A 12,814-nucleotide genomic window follows, 5' to 3' on the forward strand; every position below is an offset into this window, starting at 1 on the left:
ATGATGATGAGCTCAACTTTTAAACGCGTACTTCGTCATGGTAAAACAAAGTAGGTATACATAAACGAGAGTGCTGCGTCCTGTTAAGCAGAGGAAATTAAGAAAAGGTTGCGCACATGTACATTAAATAAGTCCCAGCTCAACTCACGTGTCGGGTTCCTGGGGAAGCGGACCGAGAAGCTGAACCCGTAGACGTCCGGAGTGCGGCCCTTGAGGCCTCTGACGGACGGTGGCACCCTGTACTGCACCAGGGCCGCGTTCTGCGTCGACCGGAGCGAGAGCAGGGGCCTCAAGGCGCCGGGTGCGGCCGGACCCCCTCCGCGCTCCTTCTTGCGCTTCTTGGATGCGGCGGCCGAGTTCACTGCCGCACCCGCGCCTCCCTTGAGCACCACGCCACCGCCGCTCCCGCTGCAGAACTCTTGGAAGCGCTCCTTCAAGGGAAGCGGATGGTCTTCGATGCTCGGGAACAGCTCCCCATTCATTTCCCAGCCGTCCATGAACTGCGTCGTCCATCGCGGGGTGGATCATGCGAAACCAAAGAAAACTCAATCCATTGTCGTGGGTGGGGTGGTTGAAGTCATCCCTTTATTTACAGTTGATTTTTTTTATTATTAAAAATGAGATAACATAGTGTAACTGAGTTCATAAATACTTCATCATTTCTTGCCATGCTCTCAGAGTCAAATAAGATGAATACAATTCAACTTAAGGGTGGATGGCGATATTTGTTGGTACTGTGTAACAGGAAACATAATCACAGATACACTAATATCTTATTTTCCACAAAATTTTTAATGGTCTGACCCAGGTTTCAACACTATGTCATTCTCAAAGGTGATATACAGAGACTCATTTTGTAATTCTTCTTTAATTTCTTTCCGGAGAATAATAGATTCAAAGGTCGCATGTATCATAATAAGCAATTTTCAATCACCAACGTTTTGTCAATATTAAACTTTAATCAAGTTAACTTATTATGTAAAAAATACTTCCGTATTAAAAACAGTAGAAATTTGATAAATTTTATATCAGAAATTTCACGAAGAGAAGGATCCTATTTTTAGCGTATCTTCCACTACTTAGAGCACCGAATACTGCTTTTGCGTAGTGGATAGATAAAAATGTTTTCATAAAATTAAAATTCATCTTCTATCTTATTAGCTATGTGGTGTTCAAACTATGGCTTGGGATATCACTGTGACGTTGGCGTCAACCAAATGGTATGGTAATGGATTGTCAGGTTCATATTATTACGGTATACGAGTACTGAAACCTAGGTGCCTGGAAAGTTATAGGTTATCTCGTTAATGGGACAGCTCTTTACTAGCGGTCATCACTTTGAATGCAGGGTGTATCTGTTATTCTGCTCTTTATTACTACTTATGAGAATCGTTCAGTTGATTAAATATTGGATTTTCGTAATCATATGAACATCCAGTGTGATAAAAATTTTGGAAGCAGTTTTTAAAATTTAAACACAGGCACACAAGCATACTATTTATTTTGGTGAACATTATTATAGAGCCAGGCAGAAGGGTTCATTCTACATTAATTTGGAGAATGATTTTGATAAGTGAAGAAGGTAAAAACAACAGATTGCATGGCTTAGCTCTCACCACCAACGTCATGTGATGGTAAAAGCTTGTTTATTTATTATTTTCTCTACTCTAGAAAATCATCAATATCTGGAGAGTCACCAATTTTTCTATCACATGACTTACGGATAACAGCCCCCCTGTTTCACAGGGCACCCTGAGGTAGTTGAGCGTGAGCTCCACGCGTCTCTCAGGATCCGTGACGAAGTACACGCCGCACACAGGCGCCATTTCTCCGGGAATGTTCAGGCCGGGCCCAGCTGCCGGCGACTTGAAGAAATACTCGCCTTCTTGCGATGTAACCATGATGCAGTCTGTTTTTGGAGAAAAAGAATGAGAGTATTGCGTCAATCCTGCAATAGCGACGCCTTAAGTAATATTATATTTTGGAATGATCTGAACCCGTGCTGTAATGGGTTGAAAATCAGCGGTGAAATTGAGTGAAAGAACGGATATAATGAGTTTAAATTTCCGCGGGCCATTGTAAACATAATAAACTCCATACTTAAGATATGGGAAGTGATGACCTACCCTGGACAGTTGAGGATGCCTGAGTATAAGCAAATTTATCAGGTTGTAGCTGTGTGTTATATTATGTTGTTGTTATTGTTTCGTTATGTAAAACATCTGTATAGAAATAGACATATTTGAAAGTAAACGACAACATATTCTGATACATTGGTCGTTTACAAGTGCAGCACCGGTGATCACATTGTGTGGAGATGAAGAATCCTCTTGTTAATTATTAACGAGTTTACCGTCAAACCGTAGGGAAACATCTTTAAAAAAATTGGGGTTCATTAAAACAAATGCCTGATTTAATTGTGAGTACAATTACTCACATATCACGACAAGGAAAATGAGGACTAAAGAAAGCCACGGCTGAGAGGGTGGAGCGTTTATCCCTCGCGTCACAAGTTGACCTCCACTTGGCTGCCGTCTTCCACCAAATCATTGTAAAAAACTTGTTTTTAATGCCATAAAGATATAGCTACGTGGTGAATCAAGATACTTTAGAAAATTGCTGTTTGATGATTTGTCTGGTATCAGGAAATGGCGTGGAAATGGCCTTATGAATCAGAAAATTTCTTTCTATAGCTGCTAAATCCGGATTTTCCTCTTTTTCTTCTCTTGAATGAGTAATCAACGTATTACTTATGGAAGTTTCTTTTGGATACTTAGAAGAAGAAAAATCTTGTTGCAAAGACCGGAAAAAGTTTCATGAGAGTGACTTCATGAATTTTTTAAGCTCGGGGGAACTTGGAGAAAGACTTTTAAAAGTCTGTAGTATTTTATGTTCCGCATCTATTGTTACTTTCTCACATCGTCAAGAGAGAGAAATTTTTATTTCTGTAATGAAAATATTGTATACAGTTCATGCGGAAAGGAACAAGTTAACTTAAAATATGTACGAAAGTGGAATATGTATTTTTTACGCCTACCAAAGGACCATTAACACGTTTATGAAAAGCATTTCATCAACTCCCAAACACGTTTTGTACGACACATATACTCCTGATAGTAAAAAAATTGGGAGAGAATCACCTCATACCGGGGTAGGATAATGGAATCGCCACCATTTTATATGCATTATTCTTTATAGCGGGGAGAAAATTAATTGTTCAGATTATTACGTGCTCAAGTTCCACTTCAGGTAGTATCCATGTCAATGGAATAATTATACGTAAGTTGTGACTATCGTCTGATTAACCGATATCGGTCTTGCAGTTATGTTCATAATAGCCTAGATTTCTATCTTTTTAAACTTATGGTGGATTTATCTTAAGCCAATTAAATTCAGGGTCAAAATGGCTATTGGCAAGCCTAAACGAAGGCCATTCTTACGAGTCTTACATGTAAATGTATGCTATCTCTTTATTTTCGTGAATAGTCCATTACGAATTGAAATATTTTTCTGTTCTTACTTTAATGCCAGCCATCCGATGTTCTGATTTCTCCCAACGGCTTGGTGTGATACCATTTATTAATAGATGGATTTTTAGTCTTGATGAGCACATTTTTTACAATAACCCCGTGTTTTTATATTTACGTAAAGCTCGTTAACTTTACTTTATATTTAGTTTCAGAATAGATAACTTCTCTTTTTGAGAAAAGTATCGATAAAAATTCTACAATTCGGAAAACTTAATTTAACTCATTGATATATGAAACGCGGTCACCAAAAAGCCGTATTTTATTCATTGAAAATGATATAAATAGTTACTATTTGACAAATCCTGAGGCTATCAGCTTGTGAAAACAATATGAGTTCCATGAGCTAGATGAACCCAGTGAAGCCTGTAAATTTGTTGTGTTTTAAATTTTAAATTAAGTTTTGCTATCGGTGGATTACTTCGTGACGTGACTCATCATTTCCGTAGTTGAGTTGACCTAATTCTGGTGCCTGCCGACCTTTGATAGTGCATAGTTAATTTTTCTTTGGTTTTTTCCAGTATTTTTTACCTAACTATTATTTCGTCTAACCATACACCCACGCCTGTTTTCCTGTGCACCAAACTCGCTAACTATTCCTTCGGCACTTGTCATATTTTGAAACTTTGCTGCTGCATCATCTTACCACAGATGGTACCCCATGCCTCAAGAAGCATACTCACAAATGCACAGCGACTGGCTTTCCACCGCTAATGGGGCAATTAGCCACAAGGCTGTGCTCAACTTTCGTCTAGGAGAGGAAATACCGGCTGATTTTACAGCTGCTCTGCGACAGGTGCGAACTGTGTGACGAATTGCCAAAACTTCCTCCTCGATGCCTTTTTTTTTTAAGTGCCGACCGAATTCAGCAGTGCGAAAACTATTTGCATGTTGCGCGTTTGCTGTTACATTTTGAGTGCTCAAACTCGTGTATGTTTCGATGAACATCGCCAGCCTTCTTCGAAAATTCTTATATTTACTGCCTGCGACCGATTGAAAATATGGAAATCATATGCAGGACAAACTTTCAATTTATTATGATTCATGCAGCGGTAGATGGGACCGTATTTTGCGCTCGCGCTCAAAACAACATCAATTCGGGGCACGCATGGTGGAAATTGTCCTGACCTTATCCAAGCAAGGTCGAGTGCTCTTTTATGCACCCTAACTATGGTTTAAAGGCCCCGTGACGAGGATTCTATGGGAAGAATCCATGAAAACCCCTTTGTTTGAGTAGACAATGCAAACATCTATGTCGGATGAAATTTGTCTTTCCCACGCGAGCCGTACCCTTTTGTTCCGTCTCAGGCCGGAATGCATATCATGAATTTCATCCCTCTTCACTGCGTTTCCGGACGTTATGTCGAGATGGAAAATTTAGAGTTACTGCCGTATGTTCTGAGGCGATGGAAACGACCCATTCTTTTGTTTTTTCTCTCTCTTTCCTTCGGAATTGATTCACAAATGCATTACGCGGGAAATCTCTGAAGGGATACGTCATTTTAAGAAAAAAATAACCTCGAAATAGGATTCAAGGAAAAAAGATGTCTCATCAAGTGTGAATAAAGGAGGCAAAAGCTTTTACTCAGCAGTGTTTTCTCATTCCTTTTGCATTAAAGGCGACTCAACGACGACACTCATTTTTTTAGGCTGAGAATCTTATTACGGTTTTTTTCTTGTCTGTAACGTTGATATGATGCCTCACCGTGATCATTTTTTTGCCTGATGTTCAACTTAAAGCTCAGGATGCAGATGCTAAACCACGAAATGTAATTTTGCGTAATATCTCATATTAATTTGCTTCATTCCTTATTCTGTAATATAATTCATCTTGAAAGCCATCACCTATGGCAATCTTTGTCCATAATGCCTCATTTTCTTATCATTTATATAAATGTTAGCTTTTAAAGACTTAAAAATCAAACATGAAATTTTTAATATATTTTTGCTGGAGAACCATTCCCTTATAACTAAATCTATTTACTGAAAGAGATATGAAAATATTTTCACAATATCTCCTAATATTTAACAAGGTAGCGTGGATCTATCATTTCTGCGGGCCAAGATTATCTGAAAATGTTTGGGTGAAATGTTTGCGTTAATTTCAATTTCAATCAAATATATATCTTCACGTATCCAAGACCTTGCTTTGAAAGTTTGTAGTGACGGTTTACGACGAGCAGCTTTGCTTTGAGAATATTTGCGGAACTGATCAGATGAACTAGCAGGTAATTTTTCTAATCAAATGACTTCAACTTCTGGTGGGACTTCAAGGGACCTTATCGTCGAAATATTAGGCTTGTGTTTAATGTTTTTTCGATGGAAACAAGCATTTTTCTAAGAAACATCATTCCTCGCATGCATATCTTTTCATAAAAAAAGGCCTTAAAGTGCCTGAAAATAATTGCTTTTACCTCTTAGTTATCTGTAATTGTAATGTAATTATTTAAATATCATTCTGTTATCCATTACCTTGGAGAGCGTGTACTACACAGAAAATTTTTCGAAGGTTTATACAGGCCTCTTCTTTTGTGTAGTCGCCTCTTTCTCCTTTAAAATCACTGGTGAGGTGCGTCACTCCTGCCTTATTTTTCTGCTCAAGAATGTTTGAGGAAGAAGAATAAAAATCGAGGAGGCTTTTCTTATTATTTGCTGGAAAATCTTGTATTTCCTTCTTCTTAATCCTCAGCTGATATGCATCTTCGAGATGGCCGGTATTCCATCCGTACGAACTCACCTTTTCGTCATTATTCCGCATGGGAAGTAATGTTCATTTTGTTTTCCATTGAGATCTGGTTGAATTAGTATTCAGGTCATGTAACTGTGACGTATCCTCGCATAAATTTGTATTCTTTAGGGTAAATAAAATATTCCTCCTCTTAAGAATACATTTGGTCTTTTAAAGAGAATGATTAATTAAACATTTTAGGTCGCAAAACTTTGAATGATGCTGTAATGAATTCAGTCGTTTACCGTAATACAGTCATTAACTGTTTACAAATTCAGAAAAAAAGCTCTCTTCCTCTAAGGGTGAATTTTTGTAAATGAACGACTCCGCTTGGAGTTCCCGATTTTTTTCCTGTTAGCTCTGTTAGTAATGCACGTGTCTAAGCTTCGTATTCAAATTTTGTTTTCACTGTGGAACTTTGATTATTTGAACTTAAGCCTAAGGAGCGTTAGTTTTCTGTACGATGTATTAAATTTTGTTTCTAAGCAACATCGAGATTGTATAAATTTTATGCTCTAGTTAGGAAATATCTGAACTGCTCATTATTATGTGTCGTAAATTATAATGGCGAAACAATTGGCTGCCACGATAATTATGATTGAGTGCAAAATTTTTAAGTTTTAAAAATGAAAAATCCTGAAATTTGATTTCTCCCAGAAGAAGATCTGAATTAGAAAGGGTTAGTGAGCTTTTCTTTAATTTTCGGAAAATTCAAGAATCGTGAATCAATGCCAAAGGTAAAACTTTTCGTGTTTTCGGAGTGTTCATTCCCAGATATAATGGTGAGGCTTCATTTATTTCAATTGAATTTTATATTTGCTCTTTACCATTATATAAGCTTATGCATCTATCAAAGGCGTTGATTATCTGAATGCCTGTTCATTCCACATATAAACACACAGCTATCATTTTCTCACGCAGTCACTTAGCTGAGAAATTGTTCATGACAAGAGTTTATGGGTGGAAATATCTGCGTCAACTTTAAAATTTGTGGAAAAGGCACTTAGAGCCCAATTGGGCCCCACATATTATCCCAAAAACTAGGAAACATCGCGGACTGTTTGTAATCGACTGTTTTTCAGTTTATTTAAGAATTATGGATTCTTTTAAAAATTATACATATAAAAAATAGATATAGCGTCTTTGCAGCTCGTTGGAGCGTTGTCTCTTTGGCTAAGGTTTTTTCCAACCTTGGGTGCCACTTAGATAACGAAGAACACAACTTAGTACGATTTTTGTTCTCATATAGCCGAGAGACGGATATATGGCTTCAAAGTCTGATAAATCACGCAGGATGAGTTCCACGTTCAAATTTTAAGTCAGCTACATAAGGTTTTTAGAATGATTTTAACAAACTGTTATTTTAAATGAATCATAACTGAAGAATAATGAAATAAGTTTCCAAATAAATATGCAAGCCATGAGGGATACTCTATTTTTCGCCCTTGTCGTAAACCATAGCCTTTACGTTGCATCTTCAAACGTCTTGGTTTGGTGATTAACCTTATACGGCCGGTTCAATAATCTCTAGTTAAAATTTCGCTGTGTGCGAAAACTGAAGTGGACAAATTCTTCCATAATGTCCATTAGTTCAACTGATTTTTATTCCGCACCTTCTCTTTAATGTGAATTTCAACAATTTATAAGTTAAGTTCAACGCTGCATCTTAACTTAAGTTAGGTTTTATGCTTCACTAGACATCATAAAACAGTCACATAATGTTTGGCAACGACGTGTCCTTTTTGAGACGGATTATCGCACAGCGTAGAAGGCGATACTATAAAAAAATGGTTATCTAACTTCATTGTGGTGGAAAAAGAGACTTTATATCATCCAAAATGACTCTCAGCTCATCAAAATAACCTTTTATATAAAAGTATTTTAATTTTCATGACGTACTTCTCCATTCGTGATTGAATTTCTTAGCTTGAAAAATTTACTCCAAATATGAAGATAGTCAAAGATTGTGGGTGAGAGAATGGCTTTTAAACTAAGTTATTATGTGATTCCTAAAATTTAAATCGATTTTCACTAGATTTATCTCCAATACGGAGTGAAATTTATCGTTAGGAAGTCTGACAATCATGTGGTAAAACAACAAGCCAAGCATAATAAAATTATAACCATTACCATATAGGGTGTTTATGAGTCGTAAAACACCAAAATTATCTCTATTTATGGTTAAATCATATATTTTAATTTTATCTAGTTTCGTTGGACAAGCACTTTAGTCGCTTTTTTGGTACTCTTATTTTGGTACTAATATTTAAATTTTTTCCTTCGGAGTACAGAAAATCACGAAATATATAAGAGACAAACCTGGGATACGTTTTATTATTTAGCGATTCTTCATATTTCATGTAATTAGTCTGTTTTTATTGACTAAAAGGTTTGACGTATATCTTCTTAACTTATCAATATAGTGTGGGGGAATTCAGTGCCGAATCGGGAATCGGGGTTTTTGGTCCTAAATTTAATTGTATCCTATCACAAAGGAGGCTAATAAAATCAAAACAAAGCTCAAGAGGCTAGTCTTTCCATATTTCATAGCTTATTCGCATTGCCAATCCATCATTCCATTTTATTTACTGACCTACCTATACAAAACTAAGCTCTTACTCTTATTTTGGTGTTCAGGTAGACTAACTCTTTGTCTTGCTGTACTACTTATAGATAGTTTGAAATTTGGAAGAAAATATATTTAAAAGCTTTTTAATATGCTATTATTATAATTATTTGTGTTTATTTTCGAATATGTGAGAAGTTTTTCCTAAATATATATTAAGAAAATTTTAAAATTTCATGAAATATCATCAAATTTCCAGGAATCTGCCTGGAATTTGTGAATTCCAGGCAGAATGGAGGTGTTGTGCTTTTCTCATGGAATATATTTCCGGTGGCATTATGGGCCAATAGCGATGGATTAAGACACCTAAGACCATCCTTCTTAAGAGTCATTTATCCATTCGCATTGAAAAACCTCTGCTCAACTCTTTTAGCTTGCCTTTGAGGAAAAAATATTTTTATTTGAGAGTTTGTATAATGACTTGTGTTTATTTTCGAATATGTAAGAAGTTTTTCCTAAAAATATATTAAGAAATTTTTAAAATTTCATGAAATATCATCAAATTCAGAATTTCTGTTCCGAATTTGTGAATTCCAGGCAGAATAAAGGTGTTGTGCTTTTCTCATGGAATATAATTCCGGTGGCATTATGGGTCAATAGCGGCTTAGCTTTAACAATCCTTTTATAAAGGTGGAAAGAGTTTTCCCCTGACTCAGAGATGTATTTTTAGTTTGTATGAGAATATTCTTGTATTAATTATTTATTTATCGTTATTTAAGGTAATTTCAGTGAATTCATTTTTGGGAAGTTTGCCTTATAGAGTTCAATTTATAGTACCATGAAAATACTATCAAAATCGAGGATTGGGGATTCCTGGTCCTCAAAAAAAATATTTTCTGGAGCTCCTGATATTTGCTGAGACATAAATATTCCCATTGAGAACATTATTTTTTGTATCGATAACCCATCTTTTAATTTTATTCGATAAGCTTCCCGAGCAAAACAGAGTTTTTGCTGCTCTTACGTTGGAGTTAGAATTGAATTAAATTAATTGACTTTTGAAGAGAAACTTTCAAAATCCAAGGATAGTAGAGAATGGGTGCTGTCCTCAAAAAATAGTTTTCTGTTGCTCTCTGGGTAAATTGTGGTGGAAAAAGGGTCGTAAAATAATCCTTTGCATCAGTCGTTTATTATTGGTATAGCTTGCCTCACTTATTTACATTTTACTAAGTCTTCCATGCAGAACAAGTTTCTAGAAGTTCTCATTTTACGCCAAAAATTGCATCTTAGAATGTCGATAATTACGTAATGTGGAAGAGAAATGTTATCGGTAGCTTTTTGTTTTATTAATGCATTATCAAAACCGAAATTATTATACTCTGTATTTTCGAGCAGATATAGTTTTTCTCATGAAATATAGAAAATATGTGGGTAACATGTATTAAACGACTTAAATCCAAGCCGAATCGGCAACTAGTGATGTGCGGCGTTCAAGGAATTTGTTTCGTTTGGCTATCTCGGTTGATAGTGCTGAAAAAAGAACGTTAGATTATGCTTTCATTGAGGCACATAATATACTTTTTGAACGCCGAAATTTTTATTATATTTACTATTTCTTCTTTAGCAAAAAATGTTCTTGCTGCTCACGTAATGGTGTTACGATTGAAATGACTTGTTTTATTGAGATTCCGACAGTCACGCAAAATGGAAGAAAAATATAAAAGAAAGTTTTTTGCTAAATGATGGCTTTATCAAAACCTCTGATGAAATTAATATTGTATTAATTTTATGTTAAGTGTGAATTTTTTCCTCCACATCGCGCAGCTTGGGAGACAAATGTGGTCGAATGATTGTTGGTGTGTGATCACTCAAATCATTTAGTAATATCTTGTATGATGTGAGGCACGATATGGTGGAAATTCTTAATATTAGTAAAATTAACAACTCAGAGGAAATATTGCAATGTCCAACTTTACCAGTATCATTTAGTAATAGTTTTTTGTATTAATTTCATATGGCATATTAGGTATGGATTTTGCTGTCCACATCACGCAGCTTGGAAGATGATTTTTGAAGTGAAATCGATTAATCCATTTATGATATTTTTTAAATTAATCAATTCCCGAGTAATTTTTAAGTTTATTCTCTGGAAATGTAGAGAAATTGTCTAAAACATGCTCTGAATGATGGAAATCTAAGCCAAATCGAGAATGGGTGTGCTATGTGGTCATCTATAGAAACTTGTTTCCTGTGGCGCTGTGGGTTAATAGCGGGGGAGAAAGGCACTTGGCATATTAAGTGTGAAATTTTCCCTCCGTATTTTGGGAGAGATGGATATGATCCAAATCTTTTTGATGTGTGATCGCTTAACACATTTAGTGATAGTTTTTATATAAAATTTCGGAGTAAATATAAGGTTTGTTCTCTAGACATCTGATAAAATTCTGTAAACAATGCTCTGAATGGTGGATATCTAAGCCGATTCGAGAACGGATGCTGTGTGGGCCTCTATAGATACTTGTTTCTTGTACCGCTCTAGGTTAATAGCGGTGGAAAAAGACACGTGAGACCATCGGTTTCACGAGTCGCTCATGCATCCCCATATTTTCCGACCCACTCTCTTTTTTTCTTCCCCGCAAAGCTTCCACCATCCACGACGTCCCGCCACCAGTTCTTTCCGACGAGGCCAGACCATCCCCCCACCGCATTCTTCTCATTTCCCCTGCGCCCTTTGCAGCATCCGCTTCCATTTCCGCAGCCTCCTCCCTCACACATCCACCTTTTCCTCCGCAGGGGCCATCCCCGTGCTCATCCTCAGTCCCTCTCTCCTCTCCATCCCGCCATCATAGTCTCATCTTCACAACTCCATAAAAGCGACACTTTCCGTCCTCTTTTCCGCCCACACTACTCATCCTCTCTCTCCCGCCTCTACCCTTCACACTCCAGCCGTCGGACGCCGCGCGCGACGCTTGGGCGAAGGGATTCCTCCCTTCTTCTTTAAAAGATTTTTTCTTCTTTTTCTTTTTTTTTCTTGTACCCCGAGACGCTCAACCGGAATATTTCAATAGCTCTCACGGACGGTTGCAATTCCTTTTATTATTTTTTTTTTCGTTTTTATTTTTCGTTCCGCCGCGATATACCTATGTCATCCCCGCGTGGTTACACAAATGTATTTTCGGAATGCGGGGGACATTGTTGGTACGTGACCGGAATGTGGGAGGGAAAAAGAGCTGTATGGATATGCAAGGCGCGGGGCACGATCCGCGGGGAAATTTTTCCTGTAACCCCCGGAGATAACGGTTTTGTTTGGCGAAATAGAATTTTACAAGGTCCCATATTAGGGGAGGCATCCTTGGAGGAAAGTGATTTTTTTCGCAGATGCTTCGAGATTGGGGTGTAGTTTATTACATATAGCTCATGTCTCACTCTCGTGTGATGAGGAGATTCGAAGAGACTGAAGAGTTAAAGGAAGTAACTCTCATTTGTTCGGATAAGAAATGGATAAAACTTGTCGTCAGGAATACAACATTTTTTTATTGGAATACCCTAATTTATTACGCAACAGTGATGTAATCCCGTTTAATTTCTTCTTTAAAAATTAATAATACATTATTTCTATAAGTTAGGAATATGTACTGTGTTATCAAGGGAGTTGAGACCATTTGTCTTCTTTTAGTGAATGTAAGGAGGAAAATTTTCGTATTCCACGAAATTTCTGTCCCTGTTGTCTTTATTCCTTCGATAGCTACGATTGGTTGAGGCATCTAAAGAGATAGTCCGTTGATCATTTAACTGAGTCACTTCCCTATCTTATATTACAAGGGAACTTACTTGCAAGCATTATGCAAGGGAGGCTCTGTGACGTAATACCTTAGTGTAGGAAGTCTTTATTTCTTAACCTCGTAACTTCTGTTCCACTTTTATTTCCTCTGAATAGCCTCGAGTAAAATTTAAGTTAAGAGGATATTGTATTCGGCTTATTGCTAGCAGCAT

The 12,814-nt window shown here is 36.9% G+C and overlaps 1 protein-coding gene across 1 annotated transcript in view; it reads right to left on the reverse strand.

Annotated features, from left to right (window-relative positions):
- Nucleotides 1-12,814, reverse strand: part of LOC124170126 (corticotropin-releasing factor-binding protein) — a 103,358-nt gene that overhangs the window by 20,021 nt on the left and 70,523 nt on the right. Inside the window, exons 3-4 of the mRNA XM_046548821.1 lie at nucleotides 1,722-1,909; nucleotides 149-500 (exon numbers count right to left, since the gene is read on the reverse strand). Coding sequence (XP_046404777.1) covers nucleotides 149-500; nucleotides 1,722-1,909 — 540 coding nt within the window. The remainder of the gene's footprint in view (nucleotides 1-148; nucleotides 501-1,721; nucleotides 1,910-12,814) is intronic.

This window comes from Ischnura elegans, chromosome 1 (assembly GCF_921293095.1).
Source record: "Ischnura elegans chromosome 1, ioIscEleg1.1, whole genome shotgun sequence".
NCBI classification, from domain to species: Eukaryota; Metazoa; Arthropoda; class Insecta; order Odonata; family Coenagrionidae; genus Ischnura; species Ischnura elegans.